The 24612-nt window shown below is 46.2% G+C and overlaps 1 protein-coding gene across 4 annotated transcripts in view; it reads left to right on the top strand.

The window, feature by feature from the left end:
• The window catches only part of tln1 (talin 1), a 115036-nt gene that overhangs the window by 39504 nt on the left and 50920 nt on the right, over positions 1 to 24612 (top strand). For all 4 annotated transcript variants that reach the window (XM_061263361.1, XM_061263358.1, XM_061263359.1 and 1 more), the window contains 17 exons: positions 6495 to 6657; positions 9115 to 9212; positions 9940 to 10069; positions 10256 to 10408; positions 11177 to 11319; positions 12849 to 12976; positions 13393 to 13453; positions 13664 to 13768; positions 13967 to 14122; positions 15414 to 15515; positions 15964 to 16040; positions 16363 to 16543; positions 16969 to 17082; positions 17633 to 17741; positions 18688 to 18896; positions 19684 to 19782; positions 22771 to 22938. In XM_061263361.1, the coding sequence (XP_061119345.1) occupies positions 6528 to 6657; positions 9115 to 9212; positions 9940 to 10069; positions 10256 to 10408; positions 11177 to 11319; positions 12849 to 12976; positions 13393 to 13453; positions 13664 to 13768; positions 13967 to 14122; positions 15414 to 15515; positions 15964 to 16040; positions 16363 to 16543; positions 16969 to 17082; positions 17633 to 17741; positions 18688 to 18896; positions 19684 to 19782; positions 22771 to 22938 (2163 nt within the window). In that variant the 5' untranslated portion in view covers positions 6495 to 6527. The remainder of the gene's footprint in view (positions 1 to 6494; positions 6658 to 9114; positions 9213 to 9939; positions 10070 to 10255; positions 10409 to 11176; positions 11320 to 12848; positions 12977 to 13392; positions 13454 to 13663; positions 13769 to 13966; positions 14123 to 15413; positions 15516 to 15963; positions 16041 to 16362; positions 16544 to 16968; positions 17083 to 17632; positions 17742 to 18687; positions 18897 to 19683; positions 19783 to 22770; positions 22939 to 24612) is intronic.

The following is a 24612-nucleotide window of genomic DNA, read 5'->3' as shown; positions in this document are numbered from 1 at the left end:
AAACCCATAATCTATACAGCACTATTTCAAGTTCACAGTTCTGGGAGCATTCCACTGAGGTGGCAGAATTGCGCAGAGGCAGCACAATGATGGGAGCAATAGTCCTGTATTGATGAGCACTGTCTTTTCATCAAACCATGCTGACCCTGTGTCAACATGGTCAACACAGTCGGTTTCCTTCTGGGGGTCTGCAGAGAGGCACACTTATGTAAAATGCCCTACAGATGTTTGTTTTTAAATTGTCTATAATCTGAATACATTTTACTGGTAAATGAAGTTTTACTGGTTACTGATGTAAATGAAGTATTTAAAATAATTATTTGACCCTGGTCTGGTAGAAGTGTGCTAGGACAGAACATCAGTGATTATTTGAAACTCTTGAACCTTTCTGTTTTCTTTATTTGCGGAAGTTTACACTACAGTAAATTGCCTGTATTATCTGTTGTTCTTTTGCATCCAGTATGTCTTGAATTTCAGAGAATCACTCAGCCAAAGACTACAGCCAGAAAAGACAGTTGATGTGAAGAAATGCTAGAAGTGTGTTGCACTCTTTCATTGTCTGCCAGTACCATGGGAACAACCAGAAAGCATCATGAAGAGGGATGTTTTCATGGGTTAGTCTAGAAATCGAAGCTAAAGAAGAATCAGGCCGATCTTGTGCAGTTAAAATGGTGTCCTCCATTTCAACTACAGCTCAAAAGCTTTCTTTTCACTATCCTGTCTGTTCTTGCTCATGTGCTGTACAGCACAGGACCTTGATTGATTTGTGGCACATTTGAATGAATTCCACACTTTATTGAGTTTTTATCTGCATGACGCCTAGTCTCTGTCCACTTTAGCAACAAGTGATTGGTTATGACGTCAGCAATGTTTAAAAGCCATCGCAACATATTTTCATCATTGGTTTTCACAGTCCAATTTATTTTCAGCTGTCACTGGGCAATTATTTCTGAAACATTAAAGGCACCTTGTACCTCAAGGCATTTTTAAAGTTGAGTAAAACAAAGACAAGTTCATTTTTGAATATATAAATAATTGAATCTTTTTTTCCACATTTACTTCAATAAATTAATATGAAATATCTGCTGAACACAATGCATTGTTTTTTCTTCCTGAGGGATGTTTATATATACAAATATACACTGGGTAGGAGCAGAGATGGAAATATTCTCTCTCCATTCATTTCACTTGACCGTGAGAGTCCACTTCTTCCCAATGGTGCAGGCTTACGCAGAGGAACTCTGTCCCCAACACTGCAGCTAAGCAAGGGGACATCCCCCTGCCCCCCCTAAATATAGTCCCCAGGACTGTGCCTCTGGAGTGCGGCCAGACCCCCACAGAGAGGCTCTGCCAGCTGGCCTTTCTGCGGTCCCGGAAGGGAGGTTTTGGGTCGGATCGCACTGGGCGCATCAGACTCGCACTGTCAAAGTTAGGATGCCGCTGTGATACGTTTTAGGGCCTCATATCATCCTTGAGGGTCAGTTGCATTGCAGGTTCAGTTCACAAAATGAATCCCCATGCCTGCTTTTCGATTCATTAATCCGTTTCAGTTCAAGTCAGTTCAGAAAAAAACTAGGCTAAATTCATGAAATGATAAAAATCCTTATGGGCATTATAACGTGATGTGATGTAACATAAAATAACATAACAGTGAGAACAGGCCATTCAGACCCAGCAGTGCTTGCCTTTTCCTACCACTAAGTGTACCTTCTGCTTAGTTAGCCTAAAAGCGAAATAGTATCAACCACCGTATCATGCCTGGTCTTGAAGACCCCCAGTTGTTTCTGCCTCCACTACATGTCCTGGCAAGCTATTCCACACAGTGCCACTCGCTGATATCTGTGTGGAATTTATCCTTCGCCAATTTCCATTTGTGCCCTCTCGTTCTGCTGACCGAACTCATCCTGAAGAATCGCCTATAGTTCACTTTGTTAATCCCTTTAATGAATTTAAACACCTCAATCAAGTCTCCTTTTATTGAACTTAAAGAGGTTAAGCATCCTAAGTCTATCCTTGTAACTTTTATCCCTTATGCATGGAATCAATCTGCCCTTCTCTGAACCTTTTCCAGCGCCTCTATATCATTCTTATAGTGCGGTCCCCAGAACTGAACACAGTACTCCTATTGGGGTCTAACAAAAGTATTGTATCCTAGCATCCTGTTGGCTTTTTGTTTTACTGCTACCACACATTGACTCGAACCTGAAACGCTTTGATCTACTATTTTCTGTTCATTAATTTAATTGCAGTTCAATTAATCGAATAACTGAAGCGACATGGAATTTACCCTGACATTGAAATATATTTGCAATGCAAGACCGGACAATCCACTACACTACTATTAGTGCAGTCTTCCTGATAAAATTTTGCTGCATCTTTCTCTGAAGCTTTTTAGAATTATATTTTCCACAATATATTCCCTTCTTCTATCAGAAGTGATCTAAGGACATGGCATAACTGTGTCTTTGGACAAGAGTGTCTCAAATGCATTTGCAAGTACATTTTACACCTGCCTGACTTTGTATGCGTCATTTTGTCAGCAAAACATAGTACGAAGAAATAAATGGTAATACATCATATATTTACAACACTAGTCACCTATGACTCATAGTCATTAGTTGTGATTTACGAGCCGCATTACGGTCACTTAATATTCTAGAAGTTTCAACAGCTGTAGGAGGGTGAGCTCATCAGTGAACCTTGGTCCACGCCATAAATACCATCTGATAAAAGTGGAATGCAGTTACGTTCAGCATGTGGTTGTAGTGGACAAATTCCTCCCAGTCCTGTAGCCGTGGAAGAGGTTCAACTTGAATCAGCATTGCATCGCTGAGAACCTGAGGAAGTCAATGTTTATTTATTTTTAAGTTATTCATGGAAAAAAGATTTTCTTGGTTGTGTATTAATGAGACTTTTGGTCCTATAAGCATGCATTATTTTGAAATTCACATTTCTCTCCTTTCTGTATCTCAGGACCTCTGCATACAGTTAACTGGAAAGAGGCAGTTGATTTCCAAAAGTGTTTGTCTGTATTTGGTATTAATGACTTTGCTTGGCAAGTGACATTGTTCATGGCAGTTTGCTTTTGTATAGCTGCATAGCCTAATGGACAGTGGCCTTATAAGTATAATTCTTGAATTTAGAAAAATTTCCCACAAATATCTATGACAGTTTTTCAATGCACAAATTTAATTTAGAGTATTTTTGCCATATTGATGGAACTGACATGGATTTGACCCTGGAGCCTTGGTATTGGCTGAGTTCGGTGGGGAGCAGTGAGGGAGAACGCAGACAGTGCCCCACCTGAAGTCCAAACCCACCAGACCCCTGTTCTTTACCCCCTCTAGTGGCTCCCAGCGTTCAGCGTACAACCTTATTTAAAACATGTTCAAATATGGAAACAATGGGTTTTTTAAACATACCCGATAGACATCAATACAGACCTAGTGCATGGCGTGCAGTACGTGTTATTATTTAATTTCTCACTGCCCACCCCACATCCAGCCCAAAGCTGGAGAACCTAGTCTAAGTCTCCAGCCCCAATACTTTTTGTACAGGAATTGCCGTTATTTAATTGCTATAATTTAATTATAGCAGATTCTTTCATAAACAAATCAATCAGTCAGTCTATCAGTACAGTCTAAGTAGCATGAGACTGAAATGACAAATAAGCCCGGTACTGAAGTTTTCGTAAGGCGTTGACGGCTGCGTCTAGATGGGTTTTTGATCGGTGCGGTTTCATTTTTTAAAGAAAGCCTCTGTTTGCAACTCTAAACCAGCGGTACTGACCGAGCGCAGCAGTCATTTCTCACATGCGTCAGTGCAGGCCTCAGGCCTGCTGCGCTTGTGCTAGCTCTGCTGCTGTCTGTGCTCCCAGGGTATAAATAAGTGGCCTCAGGCGGAGTCTGGGAGGTGACATCAGCCCTGCCCACCGTTACCCACGAGGCCAGTCTGCCAGGCCCAGTATGGCCCCTGCAGTAACAGAGGTTAACGGCCAGCACTGACTCACCACCACACTAATGTTCAGGTTCTGTATGTGCTTGAAGGGCAAATCTTGAATTAAATTTAAACACAACATATATTCTTTGTGAATACAGTCTTTTTTTCTTATTTTTGAAGAATTTTTTTTGTTTTGCTTGTAATTCTGGTCCATGGTATACTTTGGTTTAGTCATTTCATAACCATAATTCCTTCTCTTTTTTTCTGCTGTTGACGACTGTCGCTGAGGACCACAGTACATTGTGAGAGGAATGTGCTGGAGCGCTGCAGCACTTGATGTTGTCCAGCTTTGAGGGAGGGAGTAGCTTATGCACTTGTGCGCGCACACACACATGCACGCATGTGTGCATACACACATACACATACTCACTAACTTATAGCTTATACAGTACATACTCACATAGAATTAACTAGAATGTATATATCAACATGACTGCTGGCACACTGTCGAGGGGAGTGTTTAGTGTGATTGGTGTGAAGGTCCGGGGCAGGCGATGTGGGCCTTGCGGGCCGACCCATCGGAGACCAGCTCCCCTCAGCAGCCCCGGAGCTCCCCGGAGCTTCAGGAGACGGTGATTGATATCCCGCTGCAGTTGCGTTCCCATCCCGCCGCCGGACGTCGCCCGGCAACCGTGACCCTGGAACGTGAACCCCCCCAGTGCTGTTGACAGGGACCATACTTCACTCTCCGCACAACAATCGTTAAAGGGAACCCTTTTCTGTTTGTTCCACGTTTGTTAGTCTCTAGGAAAAGGAGTTCTAATCAACGCGTCTTACTGATTATCATGGGATTATCGAAAGGAAATGAAAAGAGAGTTTAGACACTGCACATACAAGTCTGCAGGAATATTCTGTGTTTTTCCTTCTGTGGGTTTCTTATTGTCTATGTTTCTTATATGCCTGCGAGTTATTACGAGAATGGTATTGGTGTGGGCATTGTGTCAGTGCGTGGATGAGGTCCCACGGTCAAAATTGGTATTGAATCCAGTGTGTGCCATTGCTGACAGTGGCTATGACTGCTCACATGTCTGTGTTATGGGTCTTACCCATACTGAAGAAAAAGCATTAAAATTTAAATTGATCATCAGCAATTTAAATGGGCCTTGTGTCCTTACCGTCTTGAGAACTCTTTTGTCCGGAATATTCTGGCTATTTTCAGAAGCTTTCGCTTCCGCGTTCTCGGCTAATTTGAGCCAGTGATATTCATTATATTATTTGTTCCCAAAACCCTGTTCCTTATTTCAGCTACTGTTGTACAGCACAGACTCCAATGAGGGTAATTCCCACTTGAAGCAGGAGTGGGAGTGTAGGTAAAGTTTTAGCATGTGAGCCTGCTGGAGAGGCCAATCTTACTCGAAGGAAAGAGGCCTTATGGAGTCATTTTATAAAAAGCCAAAATTCCCCTCTTCCCCCTGCTCTTTAAATGTAGTCAGACAGAGTGAAGCCCTTTGAGATGACAAATTCACCCCCTCTTGCTTTCAAGAAGCCCTGTTTCAAAGCTCCCTGCCTCTCCCCTTCAACCCCGGAGAGGCCTAGTGTTGCCCTCAATGAGGTCCACCGCTAAAATGAAACCAGCGTATTAGCGGACCAAGCCGCCATCCTGCCCTCTCGTGTAGCTCTTCGACATATCCTACAACTCACCGTCTGGCTTGTGCGTGTGATGTGAGCATACATTTTGCCGTGGTGTATTGAATAGTGGGGCTTCGCTATTCAAATGTATGAGCTGCTGCAATTGACTGTATCGGTAGCAACGGCTTTTTAGAAATTTACTAGTCTTTGAAATGAAAACATTCCAAGCTATGTGTTGACTATTCTAGTGAAACCGAAAGCTGCTAAGTAAAGAGTTTATGCCGCTGCACTCAAACCGGCTGTTTTATGATTAGATGCGAGCGAGTTATCAGACAGGAGGTGTGACTTCCTTCCTTTGTTCTCATCAAAAACAGCAAGAGCCGTTCTGCAGGTTCAGAGCCCACGAGGAGCCTTTGGTGCGAAAACACAAGTACACAAGAAACACAAGTTTCTGAATGCTTTTGCAGTATTTTGTTTTAAGGAACTCTTGTGTTCCTGTTCAAATGTTTCTGTTCAGCCTCGGGACTTGGACCTACTGTGCAGTATTCTCTCCTGTACAACAGGGTGTGATTCTAGGCTGTAAAATGTTTGTACATAGAGATGTTATTGCATCAGACTGTGTCCTTCTGTGGATGTGTTCTTCACAGGACTGCAAATTAATAAACTGCTGTGTGTGTATGTTTGTGTGTGTGTGTGTGTGTCTTTATGTGTGTGTGTGTGTGTGTGTGTCTATGCTTATATGTTTGTGCGTGTACATATGCATGACTGCATTTGTTGGTCTGTGTATGTGCGTGCATGGTTGCATTTTGTGTCACTCTGGGCTGTGGGCCCTGGTGGTAGTCTGTGGTCTACCACTGAGAGAGCGGTACAAGTGGCAGGCTGGCATCAGTAAAACGGGACGATGTGGGTCTGCCTCCCCCCCCTAGGTGCAGTAACTACGCAGACAGAGAGAGGCAGTCATGGTGGCCCTGTCGCTGAAGATCGGCGTGGGGAACGTGGTGAAGACCATGCAGTTCGAACCCTCCACCCTGGTGTACGACGCCTGTCGCATCATCAGGGAGAGGGTCCCTGAAGCGCAGCTGGGCCAACGTGAGTACCTGTCCCCACCCCCCCATCACCCAGAAGGACCCCGTGTCAGAGAGCAGAGGCCCCAAGATCAGTATCACCCATCACCAAAACCTTCCCAGAATACAAATGTAAATATACTGTATCAGGGATCTCAAACTCATGTTCGGGAAGCCTGTAGCGTAGTGGTTAGGGTACATGACTGGGACCCGCAAAATCGGTGGTTCAATCCCCGGTGTAGCCACAATAAGATCAGCACAGCCGTTGGGCCCTTGAGCAAGGCCCTTAACCCTGCATTGCTCCAGGGGAGGATTGTCTCCTGCTTAGTCTAATCAACTGTATGCGCTCTGGATAACAGCGTCTGCCAAATGCCATCAATGTAATGTAATGTAATATACAGCGTTACCAATCTCAAAGTCCTGCAATATAGTGCAGCAGATCTCAAACTCCTGTAATATACTCAAGGCTTATTGTTGTTGGTTTTAACTGATTTCCCGAAATTTTCATGAAAATTCAGATTTTTTTAAACAGGAAAATTTGGATTAAACCGATTTTCACCCGGTTTTAATCCCTGTACACGGCAAATCTTCAGTATTCTGCTTTGTGTCAACAATATATTTTTTTCCATGTTTCTATCCAAATCCAAACCAAAAGCTTACTTTTCTAGCAGCCACAACTGTTCCTAAAGGTGAGTGCTGTCATCTGGTGCCTGGAAAGCTTCAAAGATTTGAGTTCAAATTGCACTTGGATTTCTTAAGCAGAGTAGTGTTGCTGTCTGCACCGCGTTTTCCGAGGAATTGGGAAAGTGAATGATTTCAACACTCCACACCCACCTAACCACCTACACACTGAAGGCCTTTGCCACGATCAGGGCCCGCCCTGCATTTATCAACTAGCACTTGTTGAGTAACTTGTTTTTCTCTCGCACCATCATGTTTGTCGCAAGAGAGACAGTGCCGGGTCAAGGTCATTGCCGCCTAGTTCCGTTTGGCAGTTCTGATGAATTTGGACGAGTCAGAGGGAGCATCTAAATTTAAGAATACTCTATCTGTCATTGGGCTGCATTGGGAAATCAAGAACCATTATGACCACATCTCTGGGTAGAGCGAACTGCAACCTCCCTTTAGAAAGTGGACATGTGAGCCAAAGATTTTGAGTTTCGTCATTTAGCATTTTCTGCGTTGAGCTCATTGTCCAGCGGAGGTGGAGGACCTTAATGGTGGAGGCCGGACGGGCGGTCCTGAACCATGCCATTGAGTCATGGCTTGAGCCTCTGGCCTACTGTCCCCTCCCACTTCATTCTGTCACCAGCCTGCTTGGGTCTCCTGCTCCCATGATGCACTGAGGGTCAAACATGACCTCGCTGTCTTTTCCTGTTCCTGTTGCTCAGACATCTGGGAAAGGCTCGACCGGGTCCCCTTTCTTACGAGTCATTTGTGCTAGAAAATATTTTTGAGGGAATATCCCACAACGCCAGACACTGTGTAAATGGGAGCTCCTGAAAAAGGTCACAATGGCGGTACAGCCGTTGATCCTGTGCTCCTCAGACCTGAGTTTGGTTCGGGTGCGCTCACAGCATGGGTTCCCTCGGTTGTGTAACCTCGCTTCGCACCGGCAGAAGGCCCAGCTGCCTCTTTTCTTTACTCCGTCTAACCTGTGAGTAATTTTCCGCTCCGAGTTCCTGCTCCTGGCCAACGTCAACAGCTAAGATGGAGTGTTCAGCATCTCCAGCAGCAGGCTTCGATCAGTCCTAGTCTTACCATAACTGGACACCGCTGAGGTTTGAAATGATTTAAAATAAACAAAATTGCTTCTCGGTTTTTCACATGGCTTTTCAAATGTGCTACAAGCCAGGCATCAAACTAGAATCGACTGAAGATCAGTATTAGTTAATGGCTCTTCTCTGAAAATATCTGTGTTTCCAATGACAATTTAATGTGCTTATTTGAGTAGGGCACAATACGGTCAATGTTTGCTCTTCTGGAAGTAGTCAGTAGTTTGAAAATTACATTTGAGGAAATAGTCTTGTGTTGATCTTCTGAAAAAACACCAGCTGCTCAACAATCCCGGTTCTTGCCTCACCAACATTACAATTACGCATGGGTATTTACAGGATGCTCTTAGCAGTCTGTTAATTTCAAACAAATTAATATGTGATTGTACAACAGTTAATAGTGCTCTTAACTAGACATTCTAGCACCAATGTATCAGCCATTACTGGTAACTGAAAGCTATGTGGTTCAAGAACACTGAATGTTTCAAAAAAACATTCCCAAAACAACCCACTCTTCAAAGGGTTAGACCCTGGAACCCGTGCATGCCGTCGTTAGCGCAGAAAACCTTCTTGTCTGAAGCATGCCATCTTCGCTCAGCAGCTGAGTTGAGGGGGCAGACGCATTGTGCCCTACTGTGCCCTCTTACCTGGACACAGTACCCTCACTGGGCCATCTGTGATTGGTCCATCTCTCTCTTTTTCTCCAGCCAACGACTATGGCCTGTTCCTGTCGGACGAGGACCCGAAGAAAGGGATCTGGCTGGAGGCTGGGAAAGCCCTGGATTATTACATGCTGCGGAATGGGGTGAGCGAGACGGGACCAAACACGTCTCCCGAATGCGTGACCCTGAGGGAACGGGGCTGGGCTGGAGGGGCTGCGTCCCGCCCGTGGCTGGAGAATGGGGAGGGCACAGTCCTTCTTTTGCTATCCTTAGATGACTACAAACAGTTTTCAGCTTTGGAATGTGTCAGGGATTGGAAAAAGTCCCATCGTCCCAGCTGACTCACTAATGTGCCGCCACCATTTAGTCTTTAAATATCAGTGTCCTGGTAATGTTGCTATTTCTATTTGGACAGTTCCTTGGTTTGTACACCTGGAGACTTAAGTATGCGCCTTTGCAGGAAGTAGTATATTTTAAGTCTGCCTTGCTAAAGTAGCCCTCGGTACTGCACTGAAATATGAAAATCATGCTTTAGTCATTGCATTGTCATTGCACATGTAATGCTTACTTGGTTGGAGTCATATATTAGAATGTAAACAAAGCAAAGTTGAAGTGACCGGTATAGTATGCCAAGCCTATTCATATTGGTTTATTCACCTTCTAGGATAAACTGCAGTTACCATATCATATGATAGACCATGCCTTGGAATTGAAATTCAGTGCGTGAGAAGCTAGGTTAGAGGGCAACCCAACTTGTACCTAACCTCAATTTCCAATAGTATTAATTTGAAAGGTTTAGCATTACATCTATTGCTCTAATGTGAGACTTAAAGTGGGCAGATGTCTGAATGACCTGTTGTTTTCGTGAAGGACACCCTGGAGTACAAGAAGAAGCAGAGGCCCCTGAAGATCCGTATGTTGGACGGGACGGTGAAGACCGTCATGGTGGACGACTCCAAAATCGTCAGCGACATGCTGATGACCATCTGCGCCAGGATAGGTGAGCAAATCCGCCAATGTTTCCAGCCATTGACTCTGTGCCTGTTCAGACTGTTTAGTTTCTGGTGAGTGGATATAGCCAACGCTGACCAACAGCCCTCCAGTTGTTTAGTCCTGCTGGTAGTTTGAGAATGACTGGCGGTTTCCCGGTTTCGGGCGAACGCTGACCGACCGTCTGACCCTGCAGGCATCACAAACTATGACGAGTACTCGCTGGTGCGAGACATCTTGGAGGAGAAGAAGGAGGAGACCACAGGAACACTGAAGAAGGACAAGACTCTCCTGAGAGACGACAAGAAGATGGAGAAGCTGAAACAGAAGCTCCACACAGATGACGAGTGTGAGTACAGCCTGAAACCAGGCCGAGAACCAGTTTTTATCTGGACACATCTGACCGTTACAGTGTGATGTGTATATACGCTCAGTGAGCACTTTATTAGGTAGACCTGTACACCAGCTTGTTAATGCAAACATTTGATCAGCCAATCATGTGGCAGCAACTAAATGTGTAAAAGCATGCAGACGTGGTCAAGAGGTTCAGCTGTTTTACAAACCAAATGTCAGAATTGGGAGGAATCTAAGTGACTTTAACCAGATTGGTGCAGATTGTTGGAGAAGGGCCAGACTGATCAAAGCTGACAGGAAGGTCATAGCAATGCAAATAACCACACATTACAACAGTGGTATGCAGAAGAGCATCTCTGCACACACAAGGCATTAAACCTCTTTAGTTGATGGGCTACGGCAACAGAAGACCAAGAAACATTTTTTAAATGGTCTTAAAAAATACCTAATAAAGTACTCACTGAGTGTATGTTACCTGATACCTCATACCCATAGTGCCTGGCTTGTAAGTATATACAATATTCTGTTACTCATTTAAATAGCTGTACCTCAGGTGGTTCTACAAATCGGCTATAGGATTGCATCTTATCTAATGTTGCAGTACAGTAGCATTAACAGTCATGATGATGGTCTACAGTAGGGTCCAGTCTTAACCTGCTCTTGGCCCGACCAAGAATTTCAGTTCTTCAGCTAGAGATGCGAGGCAAGTGTGGGTTTAGTCCCTTCCTTCATACTGACCCTGAGGGGGGGATGTTTTCGGCAGTGAACTGGCTGGACCACGGCCGTACCCTGAGGGAGCAGGGTGTGGAGGAGATTGAGATGTTGCTGCTCAGGAGGAAGTTCTTCTACTCGGACCAGAACGTGGACTCCAGAGACCCGGTCCAGCTCAACCTGCTCTACGTGCAGGTACTGAACACCTGGGGCACCTTAGGGCTAGGTCCTCTACCCTCTGAACGCTCACTTTTCTCAGTATGACAAACGGGACACTCAAAACTACACTGCAAAAAACATAAAATGTTGCGCTCAAGAAGTGTTTTTTGTCTTATATTGTGACTTAGAATCTTATTTCTGTTACTTTTCTGTTAAAGACAAGCATGAGGTGAGACAGTTGGACTCATTTCAAGGGGCGACATGGCTCTGGCAGTAAGAGCAGTCGTCTGGCAGTCGGAGGGTTGCCGGTTCGATCCCCCGCCCGGGCTGTGTCGAAGTGTCCCTGAGCAAGACACCTAACCCCCAAATGCAACGCAACAGAAAAAGCACACCACACATTAGCAGTCAGTATGTTGCTTTTTCCCCTTTCTTGGGGCCGAAATTCTGAATTTGAAGCATGCACGGCTGATGGATACTGCTCTTAGCTGTGTCATAACTGTAGATGGGCCTGTTCCACCCAGTCATAAAAAGGCTTCCGGCTCAGTGTGGAGTTTCAGGGTGGTTCTGCCATTGACTCTTTGGACCCACCAGATACTCGGCTCTTCCTTCTTAAAAAACGAAAGTTCTTCCGTGGTAGTCACGGCTCCTGAGAACCCGTTAGGGGACGTGATCAGGGACCAATACCATGGCAACGGCCATTCCGTACTGTAATACAGCACCAGAAACAGGAGCTTCCTCGTGTTAATAAGCAGAGAGGATGGTGGGAACCTTCTGTGAATTCCGCCGAATATGGACCGGGCTGTGAGATACCTGTGAAGGCTCTGGTGTCACCCAGAGGATTGTGGGATTGAATTCCGCTCCCCCCCCCCTCCCAGCCGTTCCAGCCGTTGTCCTGCGGATGATCCCCGCTCACCAGAGCCCTGACTCCACAGGCAGTGCGGGGTGTTTTCTCTGTACAGGAGCAACATTCGCCCGCGTAAAGGTTTTGTGAAGCTCCCGCCAAATCAAGTAGCTTAAAGAGATTTCTGCTCTGGCGGAAACTCGGCTGGACGCGAGGCAGAGCGCCAGTTCAAACACCAGCCCCTGCCGACCGCGCCTCAGCTGCTGCCAGAACCTACAGCGTCGAGCAACTTCGCCTTTCTTAATAGTGTCGCTGATGAAACAAAAATAGAAATTGTTATCGTGCGTCCGGGATTAGATCAGTTGAGAATCGCACAGTTGGGTTGACTTCCCTTTCACCTTTCAGCCGTTCGAAGGAAATTGGTTGAAATTCGGTTCAGCAACTGAAATGTTTTTCCTAGAATGTTATGGGTGTTCTTTTGATTTGTTTCTTGAATTTCTGTTCATTTCCTGATATGACGAAATAGAAAATGAATTGACCGAATATGTAGTTTAATAGTGATACTGTTTCTTCTGTCTGTCACACAAGTTATAATAGGGTCAGATAGAGTTTCTTAATGAGTATAATGGAATTAACAGTTGAATTAACTCTCCTTTGGTCTAATTAAGTCCCTTAGCTATGTATTTGCATTTAGCAGACAGTTGACCCTTCTCTCTTTCTCCAGGCCCGAGACGACATCCTGAACGGCTCCCACCCCGTCTCCTTCGACAAAGCTTGCGATTTCGCCGGCTACCAGTGTCAGATTCAGTTTGGGGACCACAACGAATCCAAGCACAAACCGGGATTCTTAGAGTGAGCGGCGTGTTTTTGATCATGGCTCCCCCTTTCCTCAGGAAGGGGGACCGCTGTAGCTGAAGGAAAAACAACACTTTCATTTCCGCATGCGTTCCTTCTCTCACACTTGCTGAGCAAATTCCCTGAATTCTGCCGTTTCATATTTTTGGCCTCGCTTGTAAGTGGCAGCTTATTCGCTTGATTAATCCCATTCCCAGCATGATGAAGCCTCATGTTTATCCAAGATATACTGCTCTATTATTGGTACATAATTCAGTAATCCTCCTATCTCTGTTTTTAAATGTAAATTCGCAAGACATTTTTATCCAGTGTAGCCAATGGAGTATAATGTGTCCTGTGTACCATTCTGTAGCTGTATGTTTAGTTACTTATTCTGATGCCTTCTCAATGCAATGCTTTTTTATGGTGTTTAGCTTGAAAGAGTTCCTGCCAAAGGAGTACATCAAACACAAAGGAGAGAAAAAGATCTTTCAGGTATGCTACTGGTGATTTTTTGGCATGCATGCATACACTTGTGCACTAACTCAAACAGTCTCCAACTGATATTCACTGTATTTATCGCAGTCATTTTTTTTTTATGACCTGGAACTGCATAAACGAAATGTCTTTACGACCACGAACATTGCACTCCAAAGTATGTCTCTAATAGTGTGTTAAATAACCCTATGTTTCTTTGGTTCGCAGGCTCACAAAAACTACCAAAACATGACAGAAATTGAAGCCAAAGTCAGCTACGTCAAACTTGCCAGGTCTCTGAAAACCTATGGGGTGTCCTTCTTCTTAGTAAAGGTACGTTCATGAGTGCATTCGCCCGAGCTCATAAATGTGAAAACACCTGTTCAGGGTTTATGAATACTATCAACTGAATTTGCGTGGGTAAATTTTCTAATGAATTTCAGATTCTGCTATTATTTTTATGTCTAATATTGCACTGGCGATGACTGGTTAATGGGCTAAACTCTGTGCCCCCATCTCCCCCCTCCTCAGGAGAAAATGAAGGGGAAGAACAAGCTTGTGCCACGCCTGCTGGGCATCACCAAGGACAAGGTGATGAGAGTGGATGAGAAGACCAAGGAGGTGATTCAGGAGTGGAGCCTGACCAACATCAAGCGCTGGGCCGCCTCGCCCAAGAGCTTCACTCTGGTAATGTGCCTGACCCTGACCCTGACCCTGACCCTGACCCTGACCCTGACCCATACCCATACCCACTCCCACCACTCCCCCACCCACACCAACATCAAGCCCTGGGCTGCCTCACCCAAGAGCTTCACTCTGGTAATGTGCCCCCTCCCACACCCAACACCCCCCCCCCCCCTTCCCCAGGCTCCTCCTCTGCAACTTCCTGTTTATGGGATCTCCAGAGGTCAGCTTGGGCACAGCGTGAAGCTCACAGGCCCAGATGGTCAAATAAAGAGGAGGGGAGGAAACAGTGTTTTTCTTTCGCAATCCAGGCCCTCTGACTTATGTTCCTGCTTTTTTCTCCTCCTCCCTTAGTTCCTTTTTTAAGTGTAATACAGTGCCTGTTTACGCACAAATATGGGCTGCTGATACCCTGGAGGAGAGACCCTTCCCATGAGCCCTCTGGACAAGTACATCCACACCCATCGCAGTTCACATGCCAAATCCTTTGATTTCTCTCCCTCTCCTTTCCTTCATCTTTTGTTTGCCTTTTGTTTTAATGACTGTAATGCTTGTGCTTCGCCCAGTCCTTGACCAATTGCTACTGTACTGCTACTGTCTATAGTTTTCATCGAGAAACTCACTCTTAAACGTGAATGTTTGTTTGCATGGAAAAGGACAAAATTTGGATCCCGTGGGTCCTTGTCACATGAAAGTAAACATCTGCGAGAGCATAACTGCTTCATCCGAGCTCTCTGAGTGGGGAGAGTCTGCCTCCCTTATTGTTGCTTTTTTCAGTGGGAGTAACAGATAGAGAAGGGGATCACAGCTGGCTGACATCTTGTAGCTCTCATTCCTTCAAATTTCTTTTGCATTTTTGCTATTTATCTACCAAAAAAAAAAGAAAAGGAAACAACGATGACTTGGTGTGGCTGTTCAGTGTTATTTCTGTTGAAATACTCAGGAAAGTGTTTCCTGGAAATATAGTGCAGAAAGAGAACTAGGCACTGGCTTGTGTATGTGAATGTGGTTTATCAGCCCCAGAAGGCTGGACACTGAACACACCTCATGGAAGCATCTGCAGCATTAAGTGAGCTGGTAAATCCCATGAAGCGGGCTTAATGCGCCAGCACCAATCGTCCTGCTGCCCGGCCAGTTGGCCTCCTATCGCCCTGCCAACAGACGCGCGTGCCCCACCGTGACCCAGAATGCAGTGGTGCAGTCGTCTTCACCGCTCTGGGAGCGTTAACCGGGTGCCTGACCCTGGACAGCAGGCTTTGATCATTCTAAAATGACACATTTTCCTCCCTTTCAGGATTTTGGAGATTATCAAGATGGGTACTACTCGGTCCAGACCACTGAAGGAGAGCAGATTGCACAGTTGATAGCTGGATATATCGACATCATTCTGAAGAAGGTAACCGATTCTCCAGGCGGGAATGCTGTAGGGCAGCCATATCCGGGGGAAACGCATAGTTTTCTTCATTTGGTGACAACATTATGTTGTTATATTATATTTCATAACATATGCATTTTCAAAATGGCTCAAGTTGAGTTCTGAGTTCTTAAAATTAAGAGTTGCACCCTGTAACCGGAGTTTCACACCTTTGCTCTACAGGAACCACCACCATGAATCAATTTCATATTTCACTTTGATTGACTGTTTAATACTTTTCTCTTTGAAAAATATTAAACTGCAATTTGAAAGTTTCTTATATAACAGTGTCCAGGGTTGAGATAATGTTTTTGAAGGCTCTCCAGGATGTGAAAGTAAATGGCTCTGACCTTCCAGTCTGTTATTTCAAATGTGCTTCAACACCTCTCTCTCTTTATCTCTCTCTCTCTTTGTTTCTCTCTCTCTTCAGAAAAAGAGTAAAGATCACTTTGGCTTAGAAGGAGATGAAGAATCCACTATGCTGGAGGATTCTGTATCTCCCAAAAAGTGAGTTTAGGAAGCAGGAGTGGCAGGAGGATGTGTGCGCATTTCAGGTCTCTCTTTGCGCGTGTGTGCATGTTCACATGCGTATAAGCACGTGTGCTTATGCACATGTGCATGTGCTTGTGTGCTTGTGTGTGTGTATGTGTGTGTATGTGTATGTCTGTATGTGTGTGTATGTGCGTGTGGTTGTGCGTGTGTCTGTGTATGTGTGTGTGTGCTTGTGTGTGTGTATGTCTGTATGTGTGTGTATGTGTATGTGTATGTGTGTGTATGTGCGTGTGTCTGTGCATGTGTGTGTGTGTCTCACTGTGTGCCCGGTCCTCAGGTCCACGGTGATGCAGCAGCAGTTTAATAAGGTGGGGAAGGTGGAGACGGGGTCCGTGGCCCTGCCTGCCATCATGCGCCCCGGCGCCGGGGGTCCAGAGAGCTTCCAGATGGGCTCCATGCCTCAGGCCAAGCAGCACGTCACCAGCGGACAGATGCACCGCGGACACATGCCCCCTCTGGTGAGAGAGCGGTACTGCAGGGGGCACTGACCGCTGTCACACTGTAGAGGAGTGCTTTTCAACAGGGGGGGCCTTGAGATGAGAGGGAATTACTGAAAACTCCAGTCACAAGACATCAAAACACAATCAATTATTCAGCTAAATAAATAACACAACGCAACCAATTATGAGTATATAAAATATAGTCACCTTTTCTTTTTTGTCGATATGATATGATGTTTGCTGTTTGCTATCACATTGAAGTGTGTACGGATCAGGCAGAAGAGAGTCTGCGCTCCTGACCTTGGGGGGCCAGATTTCAGTGCCCCTGCTGCAGAAAGCACAGGCCTTGGGCTTGGTATTTGATTCAATGTGGTGGAGCCCCGGGACCTGTGTGCTTTTTGTAACTGCTTGTACTTTTCCCCCGACCCCTCTCCCGCTCCCAGACCTCGGCTCAGCAGGCCCTCACCGGCACCATTAACTCCAGCATGCAGGCGGTGCAGGCCGCACAGGCCGCTCTGGATGAGATCGAAGTCCTCCCTCCCCTCGGCTCGGACGTCGTGAGTCCCTAAATCTCTGCTCTTTCCCCACGCCCCCTTACTCAGGGGCTACCGTATCTCACTGTGGAATTTGTTTTCCCCTAACGTCTGCACTTCATTCACGCTCCCTTACTCAGCGGCTGCTGTGTCTCACTCTGGAATTCCTCGTCAGTTGGGTCAGATGTTCACATTTATGTAGCCTGCCGACCAAAAGTTATGGGCAAGACATTGATTTGCCGGTTAATAGCCTTAGGATTCTCCGTCTAAGTGCTTTTAGCATAAACACATTAAAAGAATATGTGTCAACCTTAAGGAGAGTTAATGCAAGTCATGAATGAGCCACAACATAGCAAAAAGTTTATTTTGACTCATTTGACCCATCTTCTGTTGTCTAATTGGTTTACACATGTTTCTGTCTGGTGTGACCGTGTGAAATTGATAAAGACTCTTTTGGTTTGAGCACACCACATTGATCCACTGACTGCTGGTATATGCTCCTAAGCTTGCAATAGCTACGATTAAATAGGACTCACTCTTCCTCATTCCCCTCTTCTTCCTTGCTGTGTGGCAGGCGTCCCAAGAATGGCGTAAAAACAAAATGGGCGAGTCCAAACACGTGATCCACTCCCAAGTGGACGCCATCACGGCAGGAACAGCGTCCATGGTCAACCTCACCGCAGGTAAACTTTATCGCAAACCTGTTCTGTGCGTTTCAGTGGCATCGAGGTGGGTCATGCCCAATTCCACCAACACAAATATCACTTTTCCCTCCAAATATAATTACTCTTCCCCCTCTGGTGTACGTAAAGGGCTTTATGTGTGCTGTTTTAGCCCAACAACATGTTTTGCTTTGCTTTGGCCCAGCGCAATACCAACGGGAGGAAATTTGATGCAATGTTTTCAGTGATATCACCACCAGCGTTTGTTTTTAGCGTTTGTTTTTAGCATTTAACACCATGCAGATTTATGCTTTCTGAACAGGCTCAAATGTCTGCTTATTTCAAATGGGCGATTGAGTTTTGCGTGCTAAGTGGATGCAAGTTGTGATCATTTTATGCTGTGGATGCTGTGATCTTGTATTCGCGCTGTTCTGAATAGGTGTGTGTTAGACTGAGAGGTCTTCTGCAGAGCGTCAAAGACCGTAAGGAAGGAAATTATTTACCGTGAAAGAGGTTCAGCTGCCCAGAAATGATTACAGAAATTAACATATTCATTTGAATAATGGCCATTATCGCAAACACATTTTTACATACTGTAGCTTATTAGCATTACCACTAGTATTTGCATTACTTTCACATTACATGTCAGGCATTTAGCAAAGCATCTTCTAGTGCATTCAACAGTGAGGTAACCTAACATAATGATGAGAGCAGGCCGTTCCGCCCAGACAGGTTGTCTTTTCTTGCCACTAATGTGTGCCCAATGTCGACAAAAAAGCTAGATGGTATCGAGCATCATCTCAAGCCTGGTCTTGGAAACCCCCAGCATTTCTGACCTGACGAGCTATTCCACACAGTGACTGTGTGTGGACACTCTGTGTGGGAGTTGTAGACCAAGTTAATAGCCTGTGTCGTTATGGTGCACTCCACTGAGCCCTCCTCTGCTGTTGGTGGCCCCCCTCTGCAGGCGACCCGGCGGAGACAGACTACACGGCCGTGGGCTGCGCGGTGACCACCATCTCCTCCAACCTGACGGAGATGTCCAAGGGCGTGAAGCTGCTGGCCGCGCTGATGGAGGACGAGGGCGCCAGCGGGCAGCAGCTCTTGGGGGCCGCCAAGAACCTGGCCTGCGCCGTGTCCGACATGCTGAAGACCGCCCAGCCCGCCAGCACCGAGGTACACACCGCCCCGTCGCCTCACACACGTTTATACTGGGATTTTAACATCCGTGTGACTGCACAACCGCTTCCAGCAGCCTGTAAAACCTCCCTTCTTCCGCCCAACTCTCCCAGTCCTCCCCCATTCAACCATCCAACTCTCCCAGTCCTCCCCCATTCAACCACCCAACCTTCAAACCACCCTCCCCATCCCCACCCTTTCATCCACTCGCGGGTGTGAGTCCCGCCCCCTGCCCATATTCCCACCCCCACACCCAGACCACATCCCTCTGGCCAACCCCACACCTCCTCACTTACCACGTTTGCTGAAATTTTAAACAAATACAGTGTTTCAGTTACTCCAAGTCACCTGATTCTGCTTATCAAGGTCTTGATTGAAGTCTATGATTAGCTAATTAGTTGAATCGGGTGTCTTAGTGTTGGGCTAAAACAAAAACCTTCTCCCGCACCAGCACTTTTTGGATGATATTGGAGACCCCTGCTTTAAAATCAAAAATCGATTTTTGTTTTAATGTGTAGTGGACTCCCTACATCCCCATTGTGTACTTGAAATATTTTAACTGTTTAGTTGCCATTAAAGTGTGAAAACCCCTCCTGCAGATCCCTGAGCATTTGCTGTTAATGAAACTGTCAGTGATGTGCAGAAATTGTACTGGTGACAAGAGGGTTAAAGTAAGTCGGGTTCAGATGTTTATTTGACTCGCGGAACGTTTCGCCCTCTCTGACGACGAGGCCCCGGTTGCGGTACGGTGTCTGACAGTGATGCGCGGTTGTGTCCCCTCCAGCCACGACAGAACCTCCTGCAGGCCGCGGGCAACGTGGGCCAGGCCAGTGGGGAGCTGCTGCAGCAGATCGGAGAGAGTGACGCCGACCCCCGATTCCAGGTACGCCCGAAGCCAACACCGCCAATACCGCCAACACAGCCAACACTGCCAACACAGCCAGCACAGCCAGCACAGCCAACACCGCCAGCACACCGCCAACACCGGCAACACAGCCAACCCATACAGCATTTTTTGATGATTTATTTATATCTCAGTTCAGTTCCAGAGTTGAGGAAATAGAATTGAACACACACACATACACAAGTAGAATTGAATTGCATTGTGGAGTACATTGTATGCGTATTTGTGTTTGGATTACCCATAATCCCTCTCTTTTTTGTGACTACGTTGCTCAGTTTCTAGGTAAAGGATCTTTCAGGGGTGCAAGGTGGACAGCTTATGGTCAAATGCTGGTAACAAAAAGCCTGAAGATTATTTTGCTTTTTTCAGATGATTCACAATAGCCAATCACACTAATTTGTCCAAGAAATCGAAAAGCCTGAAACGCCTGTTCAATCACACGCTAATTCATCAGGGTAATCGCCATCCGCTCTCAAGCAATCCTCTGTCTGTCACCTGTTCAAACAGCCTTCAAGAGATTGCCTTTTTATGGCAATAGAACGTCTGTCGACTGCTTGAAGATATTTTGTTCTCGCGGTCAGTACGTCAGAATACCAGAAATACTACTGACATGGAAGTACGAAGGCGCTAGTCAAGCAGAGTCAGGAGCTCATGAGTTTTTTTTGCTCCTGTGAAACTGCCGCTGTGCTCGTTTTCCAGTTGTTCCTCAGGGCTGTTGCCTCTACTGGTTTTCCTGCCTGACCCTGGGTCCTCGGCTGTCATGTTAGGAGACGCTAAATGCTGTTCATGGGGCATGGTAATGATAGTAAGTGGATTTTGCTGGTGCAGGAAATGGCCTGCTGTCTGGAGCTGACAGTGGTTGAACAAAAAAAGGGCTGCTGAAATATTGATATTAATATATGACTAATTTATGGAGAACAGGAGGGTCGGGGGATAATTGGGGGTTGCAGGGGCAGGGGGTAATGTGCAGCCTCAGTCTTGTGTTCGTGCGTTTTTACAGATGCGCACTAAATTAAGATCTCACCACTTGATAAACTGGTAGGTAGTAGTAGATGAAGGGTTGCTCAGAAAACCATTGGTTATTTCCTGCTATTTATTTTGAGCAGACATTCAGTCAAGTAATTATTTCTGCTAAATGGAACCCATTAGACACCTGTAAAATTCCTGAGAATTTTCACTAATCTATTTTATAACCTGGACTGTCTGACATTTTACAAATTAAAGTATACATTTTTTTTTACTGATTTAGAGATGGCAGTGTGATTAAGCAGCTAAATGGGGAGAACCTTATTTTCTAGATTCTGTCATCCTTGAAAATGCACGTTAGGGTTGTCATAATCATGAACAGCAACAAAAGAAGTGAAATAAAAAATTAATCAGCAGGTTAGACATTAATTAAGCAGCTGCCAACTGCACAGTGTTCGGTCGTTGAGTGTGGAGGCAGAGGCTTGGGTGGGCAGAGACTCGGGTGGGCAGAGACTCGGGTGGGCAGAGGCTCGGGAGGCAGAGACTCAGGAGGCAGAGACTCGGGTGGGCAGGTGGGCAGAGATTCGGGGGGGCAGAGACTCGGGGGGGCAGGCCCGGTTGCTCAGAGACGCACTCCCGCTGCAGGACTCAGTAGGATCCTTTTCACGCCCACAGAGGCTCCCCTCATTGGGGTCTTAGACATTTGAGGAATGGCCTGATGAGAGAGGAGATTGTTCATGACAGGGCCTCACGAGCGAGGAGATCGTGCATTAGAGGGCCTCAGGAGCGAGGAGATTGTGCATTAGAGGGCCTCAGGAGCGAGGAGAGTATTTGTCCCAGGTCTGCCGTCCAGTAGCACCCTCTCCCCATTTGGAACACCTTAAAGCAGGGCTGTGTTGTTGGTGTGTTTCAGCCCTTGAATGGGCTGAACTGATTGGCCGGGGGCCAAAATCGGTTGCTTACAGAAAATATATAGCAAAAACCTGCTGTCCCTGTGACCCTCTAAGCCTGAAGTTTGCCTTCGAGCAGGAGCAGGTCCTGTGGGCCGCAGTGTCAGCAGGTATTTGCTCCAGCCTGCACTAAACCCCCTGATTTCACCAGTTACTTTACCTCTTTGGTTCAGGAAGTAGGTTCGTCAGTGAAATCAGGTGATGGTAGTGCATGGTTGGTGGAAATACCTGCAAACACTGTGGAGTAGCCCTGCTTTAGTCTCTAGTATTGATTAGCTGTTACAGTAGATGAAGTAGCATGGACTTCCTCCCGTTCCTCTTCGCGGGATGTCCCGGGCTGCAGGGTTCAGCTGCCGTGCGGAAACCAGAGTACAGCCGGTCCTTCCGCTCAGAGCCAAAATGTCTGACCGTGTTTACCGAACGGCCGGTACAGACGGGGAAGATTAAACCCTGAGCGCTGGGAGCGGTGTGAGTCATTGTTAGCCTATAGTGTGCCTTCATATGGAAGGAATTTGGGTGATGTGGGCCCAGATGGTGGGGCCAGCGCGTGGCGGGCACAAAGCAGGCCTCCCTGCCACCAGTGCAAGGCCATGCGCAAAACAAACATGCCGGATTCACACTCATTCATCACCCACTTCATGCTCCTTGTCCTGAACGCTCACAATTGAGGTTCTGGCCTCCGATCAGTCGGTCTCCCTCTGACCACCTAACCCTTTCTCCTTTTCCACTGTTTCCTCCAGTTCATTTTCTTAATAAAAATTTTTTTTCCTACCTTGAAAAATTCCTCTCTTCTTCATGTCGTTAAATTTACCGCAAGCTTTCTAATTGGAATTAATTCATTCAAAAGGCCCGTCTTTTGAATGTCTAGTACATGCCTCTGTCCTTAACCTCTTACCTGGAGGGTCGAAATTAAACAACCTGAGCTGTGCCGGACCACACAGTCCCGCTGTGTCCGGTAGCGCCGCATGATTGAGAACCGGCAGCATTTGTACCTTTTTTGGCCTTTGACATTTGACATTTGACCTTTGCCCTTTGCCCTTTGCCCTTGCAGGACATGCTGATGCAGCTGGCGAAGGCGGTGGCCAACGCGGCCGCCGCTCTAGTGCTGAAGGCCAAGAACGTGGCGCAGAAGACGGAGGACTCCGCCCAGCAGAACCGTGTCATCGCCGCGGCGACGCAGTGCGCCCTCTCCACCTCCCAGCTGGTGGCGTGCACCCGGGTAGGTGTCGGTCACGCAGCGTCTTTTCACATTAAAGCGAAGATTGCGTAGGATAGCGACAGACTCCAAGCAAGCTGTAGGGACTCCTTCCCCGGACAACCTCGCAGGGCCGAGTCCGATATAAGGAGCGCTTGGAGCACTCAGGAAGCTCAGAGTAAAACACACTGTTTAGTGAAACCGGGGAAAAGACTGAGGAAGGCAGCCACTATCGGCATCATAGACGCCAAAATGTCAGAGTCAATAGAGCCTCTAAGCAAGGGAATTTTATTATAAACCATTGTCCATGCAAGAATTGAAGGAGCCTTCATGTGGTTTTTCCTGTTTATTTAAATGTAAAATTAGGTAAATACGAGTATGTCCAATTGCCTAATTCCTTCTTTTTTCACTGCACGAAAGCAAAATGAGCATGATGATGACTTTCACAGAGCCCTAGACGTTCTTCACACTGTCGCGGCGCAGCTAACCGCCACTACACCCCTTCCATGTTGTGTCCCGCACTGCGCTACCGGAGACAGCTGTGCTGCTAGAGAAGGTGTATTAGCCCGGACGCAAATAGGCACAAAGTATTTGCCACCGAAATAGAAAGCTGCTACAAAAGCGCAGGGCCGATTTTAGAGCCGAAAACGCTCCGCTTCATCGCACGCCAGTCCAAAAACAGACCTCTGTGCTTCAACCAAGACACAGTTCAGGTCCGTTTTTAGTTCTTTGCAACTTTCTGATGCGTGCTTTTATTTGTGAAATGACGAGGCAATCTCTTGCAACGAGGGCAGGCATTACTTGTTGAGTAAGGCTGTGGCGGTTAGCGTTACGGGCAAGCTGCGGCACTCCTCAGAGGAGAAGTGCTCTCGGCGCTCTGTTCCCTTCCTGTCTGCGAGACCGTGGTCCTGTAAAGGCAGAAGTGATTTGTTTCTCTCACTTCTCCCTGTCTGCATGCTGTACACACTCAAGCGTTCCAGTCCTGCTCAATGTTTGTCTTGCTGAGCAATTAGGTTTTTTTTGGGGGGTTTTTTTCCGTCATTATCGATTATTAAAACATAACGATACGCCCTAGTTCTGAGAAGCTCAAGATAACACCGGCTCTTCGCCCACAGCCGAAAATTTGAATTCGGAGGTGACGGAAGCCATTTCCTCATTTGGGCATGGGCTTTAAAGTTTCCCATTCCATTTACATTGTGTTATTTCATTTCATTTTGCAGAAGCCATTATCCTGTGAAAGCGAAGTGAAAACGCATGGATACGTGGCACGGTGTAACGGTTATGTACTTATAGTGGTTGTGGTTGCAGATTTTATTTGCAGGTGGGGCACAGCGGTTGTCCCCTTGAGCAAGTTGCTTACTTGAAATTTCTCCAGTAAATATTTAGCTATGTAAATGGATTGTGACTGGGGATAAAAGCTTGCACAAAATGTCTAATTGCAAATGGCAGTTTTCGTCAGTGCTTTAAGAGGAGCAGTAATTAAAGAAACAGGTTTTTACCAAGCGACAAAAACTAGGGCTTCATTTTTGAGGCTCATTTCCTGGTCTTGTTGCGATGTTGCTCACTGCTACCAGTGCGGCTGGCTCCAGTATAGGTGTTTCAGAGACAAAAAACGGTGAAAATACGAAGGTAATAATTTGTTTTTTTTTCCTTCATCTAATGTCTCCCCATGTACCGATTTTCTTCAAGTTATTGTGT

The sequence above is a fragment of the Conger conger genome, chromosome 12, assembly GCF_963514075.1.
Source record: "Conger conger chromosome 12, fConCon1.1, whole genome shotgun sequence".
Taxonomy (NCBI): Eukaryota; Metazoa; Chordata; class Actinopteri; order Anguilliformes; family Congridae; genus Conger; species Conger conger.
Note: the sequence above shows the minus strand (reverse complement) of the source record. Positions and strands in the feature narration are given on the sequence as shown.